Source organism: Coffea arabica, chromosome 2c (assembly GCF_036785885.1).
Source record: "Coffea arabica cultivar ET-39 chromosome 2c, Coffea Arabica ET-39 HiFi, whole genome shotgun sequence".
Classification (NCBI taxonomy): domain Eukaryota; kingdom Viridiplantae; phylum Streptophyta; class Magnoliopsida; order Gentianales; family Rubiaceae; genus Coffea; species Coffea arabica.
The window spans coordinates 56,848,624-56,870,583 of record NC_092312.1 but is presented as its reverse complement, the minus strand read 5'-3'; the positions used below and the strand labels follow the sequence as shown (position 1 = coordinate 56,870,583).

The following is a 21,960-nucleotide window of genomic DNA, read 5'->3' as shown; positions in this document are numbered from 1 at the left end:
AAAAAGGATATAGATGTTATTGCCCTAATCTCGGCAGGTACATTGTGTCAGTTGATGTTACTTTTCTTGAAAATACACCTTTTACCATCCCCATCTCATTCATGTCAGGAGGATGATGATTTGTTAATCTATACTATCACATCCTCAAGTTCTTTCCCTGCTAAACCTCCAATTACTCAAATATATTCTCGACGACAAAAGTCTCCTGATGCATGCCCTGAACCAGTTCCTTCGTTACTAGATCCTGTCTCAAGTGATGATCTTCCTATTGCTCTTCGCAAAGGTAAGCGACAATGCACTTATCCTGTGTCTTCGTGTGTATCTTATAATCATTTACTCACCTCTTCTTGTTCCTTTATTACATCTATTGATTCTATCTCCCTTCCTAAAACTGTTCATGAAGCCCTATCCCATCCCGGATGGCGCAATGCTATGATAGAGGAGATGAATGCTCTAGATGGTAATGATACTTGGAACTTAGTAAATTTACCTGCAGGGAAGAAGGCCATTGGGAGAAGTGGGTTTTTGCAATTAAATTCAATTCTGATGGGTCGGTTGCTCGGTTGAAATCTCGCCTTGTTGCCAAAGGCTATGCCCAAATCTACAGAGAGGATTATTTTAACACTTTTTCCCCTGTTGCTAAGTTAACATCTGTCAGGTTATTCATTTCTATGGCAGCCACTCATAATTGGCCTTTGCATCAACTAGATATCAAGAATGCCTTTCTTCATGGAGACCTCCAAGAGGAAGTTTATATGGAGCAACCACCAGGGTTTGTTGCTTAGGAGGAGTCTGGGAAGGTTTGTCATCTTCGGAAGTCCTTGTATGGACTGAAACAAAGTCCTCGTGCTTGGTTTGGAAAATTTAGTCTAGCAGTTGAAAGATTTGGGATGCAGAAAAGCAAATCTGATCATTCTGTTTTCTACAAACAGTCTGAAACTGGGTATTATTTTGTTGGTAGTATATGTGGATGATATTGTTATCACTGGGAATGATGCTACAGGTATTTTATCTCTTAAAACTTTTCTCCATAGTCAATTTCAAACAAAGGATTTGGGACTGTTAAAGTATTTTTTGGGTATTGAGGTAGCAAAGAGTAGGAAGGGGATATTCCTGTCCCAAAGAAAATATGTTCTTGACTTACTATCTGAAACAGGAAAATTGGGGGCTAAACCAGCTAGTACCCCAATGATTCCTAACTTGCAGCTCACAAAAGGTGAATTGTTAGAAGATCCTGGGAGGTATAGAAGATTGGTTAGAAAGTTGAATTATCTTACAGTGACTCGTCCAGATATCGTGCATTCAGTTAGTATTGTTAGTCAATATGTGTCTAATCCTACTGTTAATCATTGGGCAGCTGTAGAATAAATTTTGTGTTATTTAAAAGGAGCTCCTGGACATGGTATTCTGTATAAAAATCATGGTCATACTAGGATTGAGTGTTTTTCAGATGCTGATTAGACAGGATCCAGGGCAGATCGAAGATCCACAACTGGATTTTGTGTCTTTGTTGGAGGAAACCTGGTCTCATGGAAGAGTAAGAAGCAGAATGTTGTCTCGCGATCGAGTGTAGAGTCAGAATATAAAGCTATGGCACAATCGATGTGTGAAATCATGTGGATAAATTAACTTCTAACTGAAGTAGGTCTCAAAACCTCAATGCTTGCAAAATTGTGGTGTGATAACCAAGCGGCTCTTCATATTGCATCCAATCCCGTATTTCATGAGCGAACAAAACACATCGAAATAGATTGTCATTTTGTTCGTGAGAAAATACAGCAGGGCTTGATTTCTACAGGATTTGTAAGGACTGGAGAACAATTGGGAGATCTCTTTACGAAGGCTCTACATGGGGTTCGAGTTGATTACCTTTGTAACAAACTGGGCATGAGCAACATCTATGCTCCAGCTTGAGGGGAAGTGTTGAAGATATATTATGGAAAGATTTGATATTATAAATATTAGGAAAGATATGATTATAGTATCATGTATTAATTAGGTATCATATGATTATAGTATCATATAATAATTAGGTAGTAGATTGATTTAGATTAGCATGAATTTAGGATCTAAATTAGATTACACTTGTGTGTATATATATATATATGTATAGTATGTAGTCCAAATATATGAAGAAGAGTATTTCTCTCCTTTTTTCTTAGTTTTCATCACAAAAGTGACAAGATGAGGGGGCTTACATAAAATGATGAGGAGGTTTACATGAAGTGACCTCCTATGTTGATGCTCAGGGGGAGGATTCCAAGCTGGTGAGTTGACTAAAGCAGTCTCCCAGAGCTTGCTTTATTCATTTTATCAGCAATTCTGCATAAGTTTGGGCTCAAGAGATGCTGAGTGAACCACTCAGTATGTTTCCAACAAGTTCCAGACAAAGTTGAATAGTTGTTTTAGTAGATCATAGGATAACCACAGGTGATAATTATAAGATAATTCAACATTAAACTCTCTCTTTAGGCATTGTTAACAAACTAGGTATGTAAGACAAGTTGGAAAGCTCAATTATCACTCTATGAGTAGACTAGATATCTCCTTTCCAGTGGGATGTAGTTCCATGTACTGATAGCTAGGTATAGTTATGTTGTATCGGAGCCATACTTATACACAAATCAAATGGTATGCAGATTGGGCTGTTCCTCAAGATCAAAAGTCAACTGCAGAGTATTAAGTTTGTATTAAATGGTACACAAAGGTTGTTTCAAATTCGAGTGCAATATCCTAGAACCTGTGAGACATTGACTTTAATTGTCATTTTTTTCCAAAAGAAGTTGTTAGAAATGGTGACTAAATTTTCTCATGCAAGATCAGTATGTCCATGCGGCTAATTTTTGTTTATGAAGTGTTGAGGGTTCACATGTGGCAATATACCACAAGTAGTTATAGTGATTAAAGGATGCAGATTTTAGGTCATTCAAAAAATCAAGCAGGAATGTAGACTAATGCAAAGACGATTCTTAGTGCTTTCACTAGAGGGCGAAGCATTAAAAAGGGCTCAGCAATATCAATAACTAAATTTTCTAGAGTAAACTGCTGCAACAAGTAGGAGAGAGCTAAGAATTATATTGAAAAATAATTATCAGCTCTGCGATGTGATGGCAAAATAGTGTTCCAAATAAAGACACGTCTCAAAATGATCAACAATATGGATGACAGAAAATCTAATTGGAATTCAACGTATATACTGGAGACTTACCGGTAGCCAAAAACAACAAATTGCCCCAATTAATGCAAAGAGCGATATGCAAAGGCACGGCAGGAAGTATGGAAATCTGAAAAATAATATTTGGAGCGTTATGGATAAGAAAGTATTAGCCCAAAAACATTATGAAAATATTAATACACAACCAGAGCATTGTTTACCTGCCAAAGATAGAATTTGGAGAAAATGTGGCAGGATATTTTTCTGCGGGCTTGGCACATGAAATAAAAATTAGAACACATTAATGACACTGAAAAGATGTGGTGCAAAATAAACCAGTCTCTACTTATACATGCTTCACAAGTTCAAGAATTTGAAAGTCTTTTGCACATATAGAATGTGGAAGCTCTAGTTGTAGGCATTTAGCTCATTATGCGTGAATGTTCACTAAACTAAGTCCAATCTTGTACTGTAGTTACTTATGTCAAAGTAAATCCCAACCCGGTTTTCATACAGTACTGCTCTACAAATCAAGAAACGAGAATAAAAGCAAGAATCTTTTCTTGATGAAAGAAATTCAAAGAATAAAAAATCAGTGGTAGCAAAACTTGATACTTTAGCAATGGGGATTTGGTCAATACGTGTCTCCAAATCTTCAGTAGTATTTGAGTCAAGGCTGCTTCCAATAGTTAATATGCATATGATAAGGGATAAATTAGCAGCAGAAAAGTAAATGGGGGTTCATAAACAACAAATTAGAGTACCTGTGCAAGAAAACCTCCCAAAGCTGGGCCAGTGATCAAACCTATGGCCCACGATGCACTGATCTGCAAAATATATATATATATATATATATATATATATATATATTGTCAGTATTTTAGCATATTCTAGTTTAAACATGAAGGCTAGACCATTGGTGTGGCTCAATCGAACATCCCAGTATGGTTCAAAGATACAGTTGGGCAGGTCAAGACTCACCCTGTCTGAAGTTCCAGCCTTTCAGTCCAAAGTCATCGTTTAATTGCTATTTTGCTTCCAGTTTATTGTATTTGACTTTCAAATAGTGCATTTTTTAGTTCTACATATGTTGTTTTGACAAAGTTATATTACTCGATAGATAACTATCTTGTCAATGATAGCTCACACCATAATTATGTTAGTAAACTGACATATCGCATAATACAAATTTTGCTAGTTAAGTAGCTAGTTATAAATCTGAAGTATACAGTGATCCGAGGTGCTTACAGAGGAGAGTGCCACAGCTTGATACTTGTGATGGAAAATCTCACTTGCATATGCCTGGAAATTGCAGCATCTCAGTCATTGCTGTCTTTAGATTTTATGTAAATGCAAATGCAGGGAACAGTAGAAGAAAGACAGTTGCATCCATATAAACTTAGGATAACGGCTTCATTGTTCAGCTGTGAACTTCCAAGAGTAAAGGACCCCGTGAATTTTGTAATACCTTCATTGGTCCGAGTAAACCGTTCAATGCACCAAGCAGAAACCTTGTACCAATTGCCATCCAGAAGTTCAAACTAAGACCGAATAGAGTATTGAAAACAAATCTGAAACCAAGATTTACCAAGGCTTATTGAACTATTCACAGTTAGAATAGAAAACTTAATTTGAAACCGATTAAGTGGACATACACAGCGATAACCCCTGTGAATATGACAGGTTTTCGACCATATCGATCAGCCACTACTCCCCAAAATATGGAAGTCAGAGTTCTTCCAAGCATATATGAGGCACCTTCATGATTATAGGCAACGTATGACTATTTATCAAGGACAAGTATGCAATACTTGGTGGAAAAATATCACTGAAGTAGAGGGAAATAAACTCACCAACATAGCCTGCATAAAAATTGATATCTTCCTCCCTCTTTGCAATATGGAAATCTCTTATCTGCAAGTTACATTGTAAAATCAAAGACTGAAACATCTGTAACTGAAATCTCTTTTCAAGAGTAAAAATACAGATGCATCCATGACATTAGGGAAAATAAGAAGTAGAAGAAATTTCTTCATGAAAGATAAATGCATGAGCCGTAGAATCAGTAAGGGATTAATTTCTAACAGTCAAAAGCCTATATTAAACAAGTTCCATATCCAATAATCTGTGGGATTCATATATAAAATCAATTACAAAGTAATGTCATGTAATCCCATTTTTGTCTGAATTGCCAGAGTTCCATGTTTTTATAGCAAAATCAATGCTAAAGGGACACAAAAGTGAGTGCAGACTCCCAGTGTCTAACAACATGGTATCTGTTTCCAAGTAAACATTATAATTTGGTTCAGATTCGATAATTCCTTCCATAGACTGCAAAATTTGTGGAAAAGTAAAAAATGCAAAGCATTGCCAACATATGTGTCTTTTAACACTACAATGACTGGCCAATTTCTTACAGGTCAAGTTTTAAAATGAAATTTCAGTAAAGCAGATCTGCCATTTGGTAAGGGAAAAGAAGGTAGATGCAAATAGTTTTTCAAGTCTAGTTATCTCCAGATCATGTTTTTGTAGTAAAGGCCACCAGCCTGAAACCACTAGCTTCTTGTAGGTCTATTAGAATTCTAAAAGAATAAGCTTATTTTATAGGTCAGGATATCTAAAGGAGAAAATGAATTTATTTCTCCAGAGGCAGAAATAGTAAAATATCGGTATTTCAACACTGAAAGTTTGAAAGACTAACAAGATATCTGACATGAAACAGTAAGGAATCCCATGCCAAATCCTTATAAGAAGTAAATCAAAAGACTCTCAAACTAAGCTACTCAGGACAATTAAATAGAAGGGCATTTACAGAAATTGAACAGAAGTTCAGTGCAACCAAATTTGGCTAAAATATACTTACCATAAAATAAAGAAATGGATAAAGAGATGCAATTGGTAGTGCTGAGGAAGCAACCAAAGACAGAGAGAAAAAGATGTCAGAGCACGACCTTGCAATAAAACTGAAATTGTCAATAAAACAATAACCAATCCTCATGTAAGTGCTAAAAACATTTGTAAATAACTACGAAGCTATACACATAAAGGTTTTGTAAAAATGCCAAACATTTAACTTGAAAAAGGAAAACTAAGCAATAAGAGCCAATAATATAGAGATATCCAGAGGTATTTGTTTGTGTCACAAATCCCAGATGAACCATTTACTCATCTAGGATAAAAAATATGTCCCCAAACGGGAGTAAGTAAAGAATATTGTTGCAACCAAGAAAAGACATGATGTACACACAAACTATTTGCTGTAAACTATTATGTCTCATTTCCTCTGTTCAAATTCAATCTCTTATAAAATTTGGTGTGACCAAATACAGTAGTCATAAACCAGAGTCTGAACTTTAAATAAATATTTCGTTTAAATACTGAATGCATGAAAATTGGCAGTAGCAACACATCTTTCTCTGTTCCTCCAATTTGAATAAACTAATGTGGTGAACTCACATGGTTTAAATTTCTCTTCAATCTCATATAGAGTTCAACCTCTTGATATTTGTGCTTAGTCAAACCAAGTCACTTGACTTGATAGTTCAGTTCTATCATCTAATCTCAGTTTCTGCTTCCATGTGAGGTAGCGAACCACATTTTGCTTGTTCATATGTTCAGGCAAAAACATGCCAGCTGTTCATCTTTTATATCTTTTTTGTTGGATCTTTTAAAAAATAACCCATAACGTACAAAGAAAAGTTATTGCAACGTAACTGAATTAAATGAAAGTGGTTCCCACTTCATACCTAAGGTAATAAGAAACCATTACAGGATAAAATAGAGAAAATAACCCGCTTCTGTCTAACACTCCCATGGCAGAACTAATATCATCCAAACCAAACTCTATGAAGAAGAAGATCTCTTAATTTCAGGCAGAAGTTATTCCTAAAAGTGTAGATTTCCTTCAGAATCCACATGAATCTGCAATGGGAATCAATTTCTCGACACTTGTATTGAATTGAGACGTTCTTATTAGCATTCTTAGCTGTCCAACAGCACAACCTAAGAACAAATGTTTACTACCATGCAGAATTCAGAATCTCCATCTGGTCAATTAAAATACTAGTCCACTCTTCTGTTTTACCCACTACAGAGAAATGTCACCAGATCAATACAAATTTGGTATATGCCTACCTGAAAAATTCAGATATGCATGGTCCCACAAAGCACAAAGAGAACCGTATGAAAACAATGCTTCCTTTCTCTTGAAAGGGTCAATGTCATTCATTGGCTGTAATAATCACTCACATTCATCCTGCCCCGGCGATATTTTTGTTCAGTCAATACCATTGACTGCCTTTAATTCAGCGGGCCAAATTGAAAGGATCAAATATTATGTCTTTCCAGCCATTGTCTATAAGATTCATCTGCTAGTTATTAAAAATCTCTAAAGATCCTTGAATGAAAAAATTAAGGCCCTTAGGACCTTTTTCTTGACATTTTATAGCCAGTTAATAGAAAAGCATGAGTTAATAGGAAACATACCAGTTAATATAAAGCACGAGTCATCCAATATGCCACAGAGATGTTTCAAAAGAACAGCAGAATTTTAAATAATAACAAGCTTTCTCTCTTCTACAATTTCAGGATGTTCTACGGAAGCTTGCTCAAAGTAAGTGATAGTAAAGATAGAGTTTTCGTTTCCGTTTCTTTTCTGCGATAACAAGAATTCAGGGAAACTAAACACACATCTTCTAGACTATATTATTGCAGCCAGAGAAGGGAGAAATCAAAATATTAAACCACTTGAGGGTCAATACGAGAGATGAAGGAATTATCTTTGATTAAAACTCTCAGATTCATGAGTTGAAATTGCTTTCTCTAGTTCTATTTCTCCACTTCTCGAACTCGTGAACCAAAATTAAATCCTAAATGCAACAGGGCAGATCAGATCACTAGTCTCACCCTGAACAATTTTCATATATTTGCTCCCGCTCCCAATATCCAATAAGACTAGCTGGCCAACTACCAGACCAACAAACCAAAACCAAAACCAAACTCCAGTAATCACATGTGCTTAGTTCACATTCAATCCAGCAAGAGAAGAGCAAAATTTAAAGAAACTTCAGTTACCTGCAGATAGCACAATGGTCCCCATGGTTAAAAGCTTCTTGATGGGCACACCTTCCTGCCTCTCCTTCATCTCATCCACCACACAACCAGGGCAGTTCTCATGGTACTGTTTCTTCAGCAGTGTTTCTTGGAGCCCATTGTTTGCCATTTTCTTACCAAATTCTCAGCACCACCGCCACTACCACAGCGCCTGTCTGTAATCAAACAAATGAAATAACTAGACGCAAATATAGGAACCAATAAAGGGCTTAGCCATGGATGGTCTGTGGATCAAAATTATTTATCAGAACTCTCATTTTCAAGGCAGTCATTCTCATGTTGTCTGTCAAGTGAAAAAACGTGGAACTCGACAAAGGAAGTGTCTGGTATAGTTTTAAGTCTGTATAGATTCAACTTGGGATAAATAGCGAATTTCATCCCTAAATTTTTTATTAGTGCCAATTTAGTCCCTAACTTTTAGTTCTGACTAATTTGATATTTGAACTTATTTCGTAATTTCAATTAAGGACCTCCATAATGGCATCACTACCTAAAACTGATCTAACTCCTAATTGACTAATTAAACAAGGGTATTATCACGAGACTATAATAAAACAAATAAATTTTATAAAAAACCACTGAATAAAACTTTTAAATTGTGTAAAAAATCACCGAGTAAAACTTTTTTAAAGTTTAATATTGTGATTTTTTACACAATTTACTTGATTTATTATAACCCCATAAGTGATGTTCCTAAAATATCTTTGTTTAGTTTGTCAATTAAAAGTCAGATTATTTTATAGGTGATGAAGCCATCACGGAAGTCTTTAATTGAAACTGCAAAATAAGTTCACATATCAAATTAGTTAGAAATAAAAATTAGGAACTAAATCAATAATAGTAAAAAGTTTAGGAACTATTTTCCCTTCAACTTGTGAAGAATTAGATAAATTCTGCTAATGGACAAGATAGTGGTGACATTTGTACCACTGTGATTAGATGCATGTGCAACTTTCCAAGTAGTTTGAATTGGGATTTGTTTTGTTTTCAATTATGTCTATATGTACACTTGGACATTATTTGTAACGTCGCGGGGATTATGATAACATACCAATAGTCAGGATTAGGATTGGATTGGGACCATGATAGGATTGCAGTAGTCAACATAAAGATCAGGACAACCAATGTACAGAACACTGCCGGCCACCCATAATTCAATATACAAAAATCTTACTTACCGCTCCATTTTTAATCTTCCTTGTAAAGTTATTGCTGTAAAACAACATATATAGTCGGTCGGTCGCAGTCGGGTCGCTGACTCGGACACAGCCTAGCAACTCGAAATGGGTTAGGATACCTGATCCGAATCCAAAAAATTCAAATTAATAGGTTGGCAGGTCAATCTGAATGACCTGAAACATCATTTCTAACTTCACACAAGGCTAATTACATAATCAAATAATAAAATTTCGATAAAACAATTTCAAACCAGATCTAAAATAAATTAAAACACTACAAAAGTGTTTTATCCCAAATTATAGCTAAAATAAATTAAAATATAATAAAAATAGAAAATAATGTAATATATCATTTATCCAAACTTAATAATTTGAACTTCACACAAATTAAACAAATTCATTTAGGATTAAGTGATTAATACCTTTGGGGAAAAAAGAATAACTTAGAAAATAATGTAATATATCATTTATCCACACTTAATACTAAGGCCTTGTTTGGCAGCCAAGATTTTTGCCAAGTTTATCTGGTACAAGTTTTTAAAAACTTTAGTTGCAGTAACCTCAAAAAACTTTTCAAAGTTTTTAAAATATACAATTCAAAATATTTAAAAAAAAACACACACTTCAAAAAATTTTTGAAAATTTCTACAGTAATCTACAGTAAAATTTTAGATAAATATTCAAAAAACTTACTTGCCAAACGAGGCCTTTAGTTTAGTTAGATAAAAAAGAATAACTTCATTCAGGTCACCTACTTATGAATAAGATAGGTTATAACAAAATATATTAAATAAGAGTATTTTAAAGAAGATACAAGTTAACTAAATTTTCAATTAAAAAGTAAATTTTAATTTGATACAGATAAATAAGAAAAATAAAACTATCAAAGTGGAATAAACGTAGTAATATAATCACACGCAGATGTATCAGGGCAAAATAGAACAAAAATTACAATTTAGCTTGGACTGCCAATTGTGTGCTTTGAATCAATCATTTTTCCTACAATTATTCAATTGTATATTTTTCATACAATAATTCAATCATCTGTGTAATCATGGCTGGGAGGGCAGAACTTAGGGCCAAAATGAGGTTCATCTCTGGTAGACAACTTCTCCTATTGACGGGAAAATGAACAAAAGCTTGACAAATGACAAGTCAACACGTCACGTTGCATTGGAGAACAATTAAGGGATAATTTCAGAAACCTCCTCTGAGGTTTCTGACAGTTTCACTCCCCTCCCCTGTGGTTTCAGAAATTCCACAAACCTCCCCTAAAACTTGATAGGCAATGCCAAAATAGACCCAATTTAAAAATACAAACAATAAAAAATTAGTATCTGGAGAGAGAAACAAGTGTCTACCACAAATGCCCTCATTATCTTGGGTTAGAGAGCTAATCTGATGTGAAGAATTGGAAGGAAATTTAAGAAGAATGAAACTTGAGGGGGTGTAAGTGAGACCAATCAACAGACAAGCACACAACGTCAGGGGAGGTTTTAGTGGAGGGTTCTTACTTCTGGTTATTAGATTAGTGGAGCAATGCTCTTTCCAAAGTGTTCATAGTGTACAAAACAAGATTTAGAGCAGTTCATTCATGTAGAAAGCTATGATGAACATTGAGTGTCAGGAATTAAAACAACTGAGCAGAAAATCTCTCTTGTTTTCTTTACTTCAGCCATTCAGCAATGCTGTCAATCCACTGGTCACTGAAGCCTTAAGAGTAGGAGAAACTGAATCACTTCCCGGAAATACATCAAAAAGAGCTGATATCACATTTGTTGACTCAGGAGTTGCATCAACACCAGAAGGCAACCCATCACTCGATACAGAAACCTACAGATTTTTTAAGAGAGTCAAGCTGATATGTTTACAAGAAAAAAAATAGCACAGTAGAAGCTTAAGACTAAGAAGAAAAGAGGAAACACATCTTTAGCAAAAAGCCATCAGCATATAAAGAAATGCAGGAAAATTGAATGTTACTACATGCAACTTACAAGCATTTTGGCAGAGTCCGGCCAAGTCAAGAAGATAATGGTACCCTTATTAAGAGGCCTTCCTTGAAACAGAGTGTCGCGCCCCATTTTTTTTGATAAATAAATAAATGGTTTAAAAATGTATTTTTTGATTCAATTTGTGATTGGAAAATGAATTGTGATTTAAAAGAAAAATGGGTCTAAATAGGGGTTTTGAGAATGCGACGATTTGACCCAAAATTATAGTTTAAAAGGGATTTTTTTAAATAAAAAATCGGAGTCGCCACTTGGTAATGAGTTAAGGTGTACCAAGTCAGCTAAAATGAATTTTTAAAGGAAAAATAGGAAAAAGTAGTAAGAAACCCTTTCTAAACGACTCCTAGTCCACGTAAACCAAAGAAAAAGGTTCGGGAGTCACATTTGACAAAGGGGAAGACAAGGATAAAATCCAAGGCACCCCTTTGACCTAGCCAAGGCTAGTTGCATGATTTAATCAAAAATTTTCTTGTTTTAACCAAAGAATTTATTACATTTGGATGCACTACATGAATGCAAACCCTAGACCTAGGGATATTGGGGGAAATTTCTCTTCAAAGGTTGAGTGGTGCCAATCACATTAATTGTGAAGCGCAATAACGATCCTTTGAAGAAGTCACGAATAATGCGAGTGGGATGCAAATGAATGGGATGCATGTATGCAATGTGAGGACATGAGTTTGAAAAAGTAAGTAATAAAAAAAACAATAAATATGTAAATGAAAATGTGCACGTGAGTGGGCAAGATATGGTATGTGAAATGATAATATGAAGTGCATGTGTGCAAGTGATGATAAAAGTGTTCGTGTGTAAGTGAAGAAACATAAAGGTGCACGTGTGCAAAATGGGAGGAAAAATGAAAGTGTGATGAGGGTATAAAATGGTAGAGTGGATTTAAAAATGCATGAGCCTAGGGAATTCATGCATATTGGGTACGGGGAGACCTAAATCGTGACTCAATTTGCCCTTTTATAGAGGGAATACAAGCGTGCTAAGCCTTAGAAAAAGCCACACTCGTCTATATCCCATATTTAAGGGGACTCTCAAGCAAATGAACCCTATAACTAGCATGAAATGCAAAAATCCTAAAATGGAGGGAAAAGGGGTTCGAGGGGCATGTAAAATGATAAAACTAAAAAGAATGCATGACATGTAATGAACATGCAAACATGTACTAACGAGGGGAAATCCTTAAGGGTCTAGCGTTGGACTAGCCCATTCTATGAATTCCGACTAGCGTTGGACTAGTGGAAACGTACATTCATCCATCACATTCATTCAGGCTATGGAAAGCGAGTAGACGTGCCAAACACTTATAAACACATAGCACATAACATTTAGCATGCTCGACTAGATGTAAGACCCTAACAAAGCAAATTAACACGTAGTAACTAAGCATGCAAGACACATAAGACAATTAAAGCCCTAACTATTACATTTGCTAGCTAGGCACATGACTTCGATAGGTCTTCATCGAATGCTCCTCCAAGCCCTATCTATTACATTAGGGAGACCCTACTACAATCTAAAAGGGGGAAAAGGAATAAAATAATTAAATCCCTAACTATTACAAGCCAAGAGGTGTACACATACCCCATAATGAATAACTTAAATAAAAAGCAAAAGTAAATGAAATAAATGCAAGGAATTAAGGAAAGGTAAGGAAAGCGAAGTAGACATGCATATTCACATAACACGTAGGAGCACGTAGGGTCAAATGAAGTGCAAATAAGGGATAGAGTGTACCTCCCTTGAATCGATGCTCTAGCAAGGCGAAACTACTTGAACCCTTTTCAAAGCAGATTGACCATGGAAGCCTTCCAATAAGTCGCACTGATTCCAGAAATGAAGTCGCAAGCTTCGTCGCTGGTGCTCCAAGATTGATGAAGGCGCCAGTTTGTGGCCAGATTTGATGAGCCTTCAGTGGTGTTTCCCTCCAGATGTCTGAACAGAAATCGCTCCCATCACCTTGTAGATTGAACAGAAATTGATGGCTTCACGAATAAAGCTGGGTCGGGGAAGAAAATCTTTGCGAAGGCAGGCTGAAAGATCAGCTTTGTTGCGGGTTTCGCAGAGGAATTCCTTGCGTTTTTCCTTTTTCTGGTTTTCTTGCCGAAGCTTTCCTTTCTGGTTCAGATCTCCTTTCTCCTCTCCAACTTTCTCTCTATCTCCTGTTTTTGTTCTCTTCTCTTTCCTTCCCTGCCCAAAGCTCTTTTCTTTCTCCTCTGCCGAAGCTCCAAGCTCTCTCCTTTTTGAAGTTTTTTCTTTTCCCACGACCTTTCTTGCTTCCTCTTACCCAGCCCTGCTAGCTCTCCCTTTCTCTCTCACATGAAACCTAGCCACCAAAACTCTCCTCGCCATTACAGACTCCCCAACAGATTCTCTCCTCTCGGTCGCTCAGTTTTTCTTTCCGCTGTTCTCTCAAACTCCCTCCCGCGGCTGATGCTTTCTTTTTCCTTTTATATCAACTCCCCAATCTCCTAAACCCTCACCCCAATGGTGAGGATGAAGGGCTTGCCCTTGCCCTCGCATCCAGCCCTCCGTGGCTGTCCTTGTAAGCTGCGGCAAATACGCAGCTTCATGCCGCGTTTCCTCTTTTTTTTTTTTTCAACTAATTAATTAATTAAACAAAATTGATAATAATAATAACAATAATAATAATAACAAAAACAATAAATAAACTAGAAACAACAAAATGCAACTTTCCATTTTTCCTTTTTTTTTATTTTTCTCATTTTTCACTTTTTTTTTCAAAATAACTTAATAAAATAAAATGCCAAAAGGTTGAATTTAAAAGAAATAAAAAACATTGAATTTAAAACAAAAACAACTAAAGTATATTTTTGAATGGTTTTTCCTTTTCCTTTTTGAGAAATTCTATGCTAAACTTAAAAAAGAGCAAAACTAAAAACTAAAATTAAAACTAACACTAAAAAATGAATAAAACCAAAATGACAAATAAAAATAAATAGCAAATGAACTAGACAAACTAAAAAAACAAAAATGAACAAAACTAAAATGAAATAACAACTAAAAGTGCGAAACAAACAATAATGAACTAAAATGCAAACAATCTGAAACAAAATTCATGAATTAGATGCAACATACAAAATTATTTAAAATTTGGTGTCTACACAGAGTACTAAATGTAGAAAGAGCAGAGGTATCAACTGGAGTAGGCGATTTAATTCTTGGAGAGATGGCTTCATCTAAGGCATCCCAAAACGTTTTACCATCCATATCTCTCACCAGAACAATTTGCAGAGATTTTTCCAAAGGAGCTGCAGTTTCCAATCAATATTAGCTTCTTAATTTACTTTTCCCCCTCCTCTCTTTCCTTGTTCAATCAGGTTTGATAAATGCAAACAGTTTTATCCTAGTGAAATTGACTGATTCACATATAGCCCAGCAGCATACACCTTGACACCAATGATTGCAAAAACTCTCTCCCTGTATCCTGACATTATTGCAATAAATTTAATATTTGCAGAAGATAATTTTTTCAATCAGCAGCTACAATCCCAAATTGAATGGAATCATTTCAAAGTTCAAGCAGCAAGCTCCTTAATTTGCACTAAAAGGATGTTTGAGAAACTGACCAGTTCCAGTTACAGTTTTGACTTTTTTTGGTCCAAACTAAAAACTTGATTACAATTGTAGTCGTTACCCATGGCATTCAATCAACACCATTCCAATGAGTTCGGCCGGAAGCCACCCTCCAGATAACATACAGAGCCTACAATTCTATACAAAGCCCAAGGACCAATAGAACAGAAGTGACACAATGAACACATTCAGCTCGAAATTGCTATTCCAACTCCAACCACTAAGTACGCCAAGAGTTAAAGTTCTCCTATCCACTCGTAATGTCAACTTCAAATACATTTAAATTGTAATACATCAACAGCAGCACACTTTCGCAACTACTGCTACCTCAAAGTTGATCCATTATCTTAGCTAGCCCTAATTGGGCTTTGATCAAAATGCATAAGCAACAACGATACTAAGCATGCCTGATAATTCGAAGTAATTCAATTTTTGAATAAGGGAAAAAATGGAAAATTACCTGAAAAACAGGGATGCTGAGGGGCTCAATGCAGATAGGGCAATCCAATACATCCGGGTCAGTAAGGGTAACAGAAATGGGCCCATCTCTATTGCCGTCACCGTTTACCTCAGGCTGCGGCTGCAGAATCCGATCGTCTTCCTCCTGATCATCGTCGTCGTCTTCGTCATCGTCTTCTTCTTCCTGGTCTTCGTACTCAGACCCTTCTTCCTCGGCTTCAATTAATGTTTGGAGGGGGTCCAGTTCCAGTTAATGTTTGGGAGTCCAGTAAGTTTCTTGCTTCTATATGCACAGATTTTTTTCAAGCTGTTATGTCAATCAGATCAAGATCATGGCGCCTAAGTTTGGCTCCATTTCACTACACTCCCTTTTCTATTTTGGTTGTTAGGACTCTAATTTATGGTTAATTACATTAATTATGTTTATAACTAACTTAACTAATAGCTTTCAGATAATCACGAAATATTAGCAAAATTGTAAGGGTCTTTAAGTCTTTTTGGCACCAATGATGTAAGAAATGGGACCTCACCATCTGACAAGGGAGGTTTGTGAAATTTCAGAAACCACAGGGGAGGGGAGTGAAACTGTCAGAAACCTCAGGGGAGGTTTCTGAAATTATCCCAACAATTAATTGGGGAGCGACAAGGCACCGGCTAGTAACCGACTAACCAAGAGGGAGATATTCAAATCTAAAAGTCACGTCACAGTGAGAAAAGCTGACAGCGGTTATTATCTGTGAACAGATGTCAAGATTGAGGGAGGAATAAAAAAAGGAAGCGGCCAGGGAGGTTGGTGTAAATTTTTGAACAATGCATTATTTTTTTAAATGTTTCATAATTTTATGTAAATTGTTTATACATTTTATAATATGTGATATTTTATTACTATTCATATGAATCCCATATATATTAATTGTATCTCTATTATTAACTTTTATAAATAATTTAAATAAAATTATGTCTTATTTAAAAAATGTTATATCATTTACGACGGTTGTTACCGATAACTATTCGTAATTTTAATCAAAGAGACTGAGAAATCATTTTGACAGTTAAAGAAGTCCAATTAGATTAGGCCCTCCTGTTGTTGTATCCCCAATTCCCTTCTGTTGTATCCCCTATCTCAGATATGCCCAAATAAACGCGAATCCTATCCAAAAGCTATTTAAAGTTTTATTTTTTTGGGTTAATGAAATTTTACCCTTTTGAATGTAGGGGGTAATGACATTTTACCCCCTTCAATGAAAATAATGTGTTTGGATTAGGAAGATTTGAAATAAAAAAATTTACTTCACAAATTTCAATCACCTTTTTATCTCATATATATTATATCACAAAAAGTGCTACAGTAATTATCTCGAATAAATCATCCAAATAAACTCCTATCCAAAATTGTGACAAGTATTCCTTTTGAAAAAAGCAGGAAAATGAACTGCTTAAATATGTTAACAGTTTTACCCTTGTGTTTTTAATCAATTGCAATAATATATAAAGGACATTTATTGAGAAATAGAAGTCATATTTAGCATCAGAGGCTTTCTTTAAAAAAAAACACATATTTAGAGGTTTCACTTCGAAAAAAATTGAAAAAAGGGCCAATCCTATGTAGATCGGATACAAACGAAATTTGGAAAAACCCAATTGATATCCAACCTTTAAGGCTTGGTAAAATAGTTTGAGAATGGATATTAAAATTTGATTACCGATTAATTAACGACCAATTTATTGAATTTCATATGTTAATAAATATTACATATATTACATAGGATCAAGCTGATTGAAGATAAAATTACAACAAAATGATAAAATTGTCAACATATTTAAGCAGTCCATTTTTCTACCTTTGCAAGTGGAATACTCGACACAAATACCAAACAGAATATTCTCAAGTAGGTAAAGTGCTTATTATTTTCATTGAGGAGGGCATAGTGTTATTGACCTTTTATTTTTTTTGGTTCTTGAAAACCTTTTACTAAATTCCTTCATTTAAGAAATAATTTGTTTTAAAATTGCAAAGAGATCGAGTGTGCCCTCAACGCTTAGTATATACAATACATGAATCTTGAGTTTAGGCAGGCACGGATTTAAGGGGGGGCTGGTGGGGGCTTAAGCCCCCCCCAAGCCGCCGGAAAACCCCCTATATATAGGTTCAAGATTCAAGAATTTTTTTTTTTATATGTCCTGAGACCAAGAAAACCATCGTAAATAACACAGGGGCCCCTTGGGCGTTTGGGCTCCTTGCCAACGGCCCAGTTAGGAGACTTACTAAATTGGGCAAACTATACTAATACCCGCTGAACGTTTTGAAAAAATTTCTTATTTTGTTCACTTGATTTTTTTTTTTTACCCAATTCGATTTGATCATTTAGCCTAGCTTAGATGCCTCATCTTTCCCATTCGTCTAATGTCTGCCTTTATCTCACTGATTAAAAGGTCCTAGATTTAATACGGTATCTTACCCAGAGACATTTTCATCTATTATCTTCATCCGGTTAAGCCATTTACATATAGAAATGTGTTAAATTTTGTATTATTTAATTAATAGTTATTAGATTTTAAGGAAATAAAAAAGAATTAAAATGTGATGTTATGAAGGAGAAAAAAATAATATGATAAAAAGTGAAACAGAAAGTAGCACAAAAGATCCGTCGTGCGTATCAATGAAATTGAATAAAATGGGCAAAATAAGGTATTTACTATTATTGCATAACCTTTTTGAGCACCCCCAACAAAATAGGAATAAAAATAAAAAAGATTAGTACATACTGACTGATTATGCAGGTGATGATGCATATCATTATCATGTAATTTAATACTAAATGATTTTTCTTATGACCACCTTAACTTGATCGGGCAATGTATGGATGTGCTAGCAAGGGAACATATGGCTTTATTGTCAAGACTGATTTGCGCAACAAAATGGGAGACGAGTGGATGAATGACTGTCTGGTTGTATACATCGAGAAGGATATTTTTGCAACAATTGAAAATGAGCAAATATTGCAGCGTTTTCAACGGATGAAGACTCGCAGAATGCAATTGCCTCCTCTTCGTTATTCGAGTGCAACAACTACCAATACTTCAAGTGTTAATCAATAACAAATTTTTGGGTATGTATAATTATATGTTTTTATTATTTTTATAATTATTGATTCTAAATTTTACTTATTAAATATATTTATTTCGTCACAAAAAAAAATTTTAATACACTTCAGCCCCCCCAAAAATAAATTTCTGGCTCCGTCCCTGAGTTTAGGTGCTAAAATTTGTGTCATTATTTATTATTTCAAATTTACTATTTCAAGATTCATCATGATATGTCGATAGCTTATTTGTCAAACTTTCCACTCCTACGTAATAATTGCTATGGCTACACTAATAAGCTACTAATTAACAAAAACCATCCGTAGTGTCGTTTCTTTATATATACATACATACTAGTACGGGAACTACAAACGATTTAAAATAATTTAAAGTTTAGAATAATGCATGGATTTGGACATTTGAACTTATGTCCCGTACTAGCTAGGGATTAAAACATTTAAATTAAACCAACATAAAACTATTGGATAACATGAATCAAATTTACTAAAAAAATAAAATAATTTAATAATATTAGGATTTGATACATGTTATGGAAACCTTCTAGAATCTCTCAACTAGTAAATAGGTATGTGCGTGTGCGTGTGCGTGTGCGTGAGGATGTATATATATATATATATTTATAGAATAAAATTTTTAATAATCACCAAGAAATTATCTTTTTCTTTAATGTGCACACACAGAATATGTGCCCTTCCTATTAGTCTATAGTCTATAGTCTATAGTCTATGCACACACAGAAATTCTAATACTTTATATTCTTGCCAAACTATTCTTGATAAGTATCCATTATCAATGGGGTGGCAATCGAGTTAGAAACGAATTGGCTGGTCAGGTTGACCCTCAGATACAACAAAAAATTTGTTGACTCAAACACTACCCGCCAACCCAAGACGGGTCAAGATACCTGACCTATATCCAAAAATTTCAGGTTGGTGGGTCAACCCGAATAATCTGAAACATAATTTCAACTTATTAATTTACTATTCTAGTTTCTAGCAGAACCAATTTCACACAAGGCTAATTACATAATCAAATAATAAAATTTTTGATAAAATAATTCCAAAACAGATCTGAAATAAATTAAAACACAATAAAAGTGTTTTATCCTAAACTAGATCTAAAATAAATTAAGATACTATAAAAATAGAAAATAATGTTATATATCATTTATCCAAACTTAATAATTCCAACTTCACACAAGTTAAACAAATTCATTTGGGATTAAGTGGTTAATGACTTTGGGGAAAAAAGAATAACTTAGTTTAGTTGGATAAAATATTTTTATATTTATTAAATTATTTTTAATTTATAAACATGTTATCAACGTAGGTGACTTGAATTCGACCTATTTTTTTTCGAGTTCATTGAGTTCAAACGGAATTTTATCCTAACCTGCGAAACCTCAATCCAAACCCATTAATTTTATATTAGATCCATGTCATGTTTTCAGGTAGTGTCGAAAATTGCCACCCCTCATTATCAATATGTTCTTTTATCAAGTAACATGTATTTCTTATTATTATAATTTTTTTAGCTTATTTAGGAAACTTTAATTTTTATTAACAACTATCAATTGTTGTTATGAATTACTACCAAAATAATTATCTGTTTATAGATTTTATTTTTAGTGAATTTTCTACATAGTTATTGTCAACCTAAAACAAAAATTTTCCTTAAAATGATTTCAACAAATATGCTTATAAAAATTTTTACGAATTCCTTGAGTTGCGCACACATTGGTTTGTGCCTTTAACACTATCTTTCTTTATATCTCTACTAGTTTTTAAGCCCTGACGCCATGCGTCAGGTAGCTGAGACTCATTATTTTGCTGTTATATTTGTGTTTTTTTTTTCTTTGTTAGATATAGTAGTCATGTCACATGTGTGTTTTTCCCTAATTGCACAAATAAACATGACTTTAAAATCAAGTTATCTTACATTCTGAATATAACATTAATCAGTAAGTAATGCCTAAAATTAAGCAAAACTAAAAGGCATGATTGTTTAACATTCTTAATGTAGCATTAATCAGTAAGTAATGCCTAAAATTAGGTAGAACTAAAAGGCATATGGCTATACATGTCTCCTAATCAGGATTTCATATTGGATCTTATTTTTTTTGTTGCAATTCAGATGATTGTTTGATTGATAGATTAAAAGTGTTCAAGAATGGCGGGAGCAACAATGGTTTCTTTGGACAGGACATCATTTATTGAAAATGAGTTTGTACTCTCAATATTGAACAATTTTAACTTGCAAGGGTGAATATGCATATTTTCTTATTTTTCTTTCGTTCTTCCCTTTATTAGGCTGTCTATCTCTCTTTTTTTTTTTGTGGAGATTTTGATGATTTTGGTTTTGATAATTTGTATGGGAGGCAACATTTTATGTGGTGAGTACGAGGAGCATGGAAGAACCTCTTTGAATTTTCACTAAGATAATGGCTTAGATATATACAATATCTAATAATTTTTTGAGTTTAAAATTTTTCTTTTCTACTTTCTAGGTTCTTTGGATTTATAATTCTTACTTATTTGATGTTTCTTTCTCTTACTTGGTTGATGATTTTTTTTTTTTGGTAATCTGTATCATCAGCTGCAAAATTATAGGTTATTTTGTGTTCTTAAATCATGTGCTAAAATAGGTGAGTTTCTCTTTTATTTTTCTTTTTAAATAAAAGTGGTATTCAAAATCAAGAGATAGTTGAAAACTTTAAATGGTGAATTCCAAATCAACTTGCGTTTAAGGATAGGTTAGAATAAAATGCTAAGAAATCACTGGTGGAACTATTCTACCAAATGGGGTAATAAACTCGTGTTTAAGGTTAGAAAATATGTATTTATTGAATCATTTTTTCATGCTCGAAAAGAAAAAAGTTGGGTCTACTGTAAAAGTTCAAAAACTATAATCCATTTGTTAAATTATACTTTTTTATGAAGAAAGTTTATCCTTTTGCAAAAAAAAAAAAAAAAATTGTTTACATGGGACCCTTATGTATATATTTTTTCAAAACAGGAAGACCCTCTAACCATTTTAACTGAAGAAACAACCGGGCAGCAGCTTGCAGCAAAGTGCAAGGTTAGATCGCCCACTCACCACTGATCTTAATTTGTGAAGCGGTCTTAATTTCCATGCAATAGACTTCGCAAGCGGAGTTAATTTAATTTTTTTTGTTAGTAAGAGGAGTTAATTTTAATTTGATGGTGCTAATTTGAATGTAATATGTTTCGTACAATCGGACAGTTAACCAGAAGCTAGCCTGATATTTACGAATTTTGCTCGCAAAAGGAAACCACACCTGAAGAAGGAAAGGAAACGTTTTCTTGCCCCACCAACA

The 21,960-nt window shown here is 34.4% G+C and overlaps 1 protein-coding gene and 2 long non-coding RNA genes across 10 annotated transcripts in view; 1 reads left to right on the top strand and 2 right to left on the bottom strand.

Moving 5' to 3' along the window:
• LOC140003730 (protein ZINC INDUCED FACILITATOR-LIKE 1-like) overlaps positions 1 to 8,595 on the bottom strand; it is a 30,535-nt gene extending 21,940 nt beyond the window's left edge. For 4 of the 5 annotated variants that reach the window (XM_072076014.1, XM_027251501.2, XM_072076013.1 and 1 more), the window contains exons 1-9: positions 8,228 to 8,595; positions 6,018 to 6,058; positions 5,008 to 5,068; positions 4,810 to 4,912; positions 4,623 to 4,725; positions 4,403 to 4,456; positions 3,919 to 3,981; positions 3,376 to 3,425; positions 3,209 to 3,284 (exon numbers count right to left, since the gene is read on the bottom strand). In XM_072076014.1, the coding sequence (XP_071932115.1) occupies positions 3,209 to 3,284; positions 3,376 to 3,425; positions 3,919 to 3,981; positions 4,403 to 4,456; positions 4,623 to 4,725; positions 4,810 to 4,912; positions 5,008 to 5,068; positions 6,018 to 6,058; positions 8,228 to 8,375 (699 nt within the window). In that variant the 5' untranslated portion in view covers positions 8,376 to 8,595. The remainder of the gene's footprint in view (positions 1 to 3,208; positions 3,285 to 3,375; positions 3,426 to 3,918; positions 3,982 to 4,402; positions 4,457 to 4,622; positions 4,726 to 4,809; positions 4,913 to 5,007; positions 5,069 to 6,017; positions 6,059 to 8,227) is intronic. The other variant, XM_027251505.2, reaches the window with a different exon arrangement.
• A 2,343-nt stretch (positions 8,596 to 10,938) lies between these two features.
• LOC113727374 (uncharacterized) lies at positions 10,939 to 15,922 on the bottom strand. Of its 4 annotated transcripts, none has more exons than XR_011839495.1 (3): positions 15,520 to 15,922; positions 11,439 to 14,047; positions 10,939 to 11,277 (listed from the first exon to the last, which is right to left on the bottom strand). It is a non-coding gene; the product is annotated as an uncharacterized lncRNA (long non-coding RNA). The 4 variants fall into 4 exon arrangements; XR_011839494.1 differs by having other exon boundaries at positions 13,200 to 14,047; XR_011839493.1 differs by having other exon boundaries at positions 10,939 to 14,047; positions 15,520 to 15,660.
• On the top strand, positions 15,646 to 16,410 carry LOC140035357 (uncharacterized). Its single transcript, XR_011839496.1, has 2 exons — positions 15,646 to 15,786; positions 16,080 to 16,410. It is a non-coding gene; the product is annotated as an uncharacterized lncRNA (long non-coding RNA).
• The last annotated feature ends 5,550 nt before the right edge of the window (positions 16,411 to 21,960 follow it).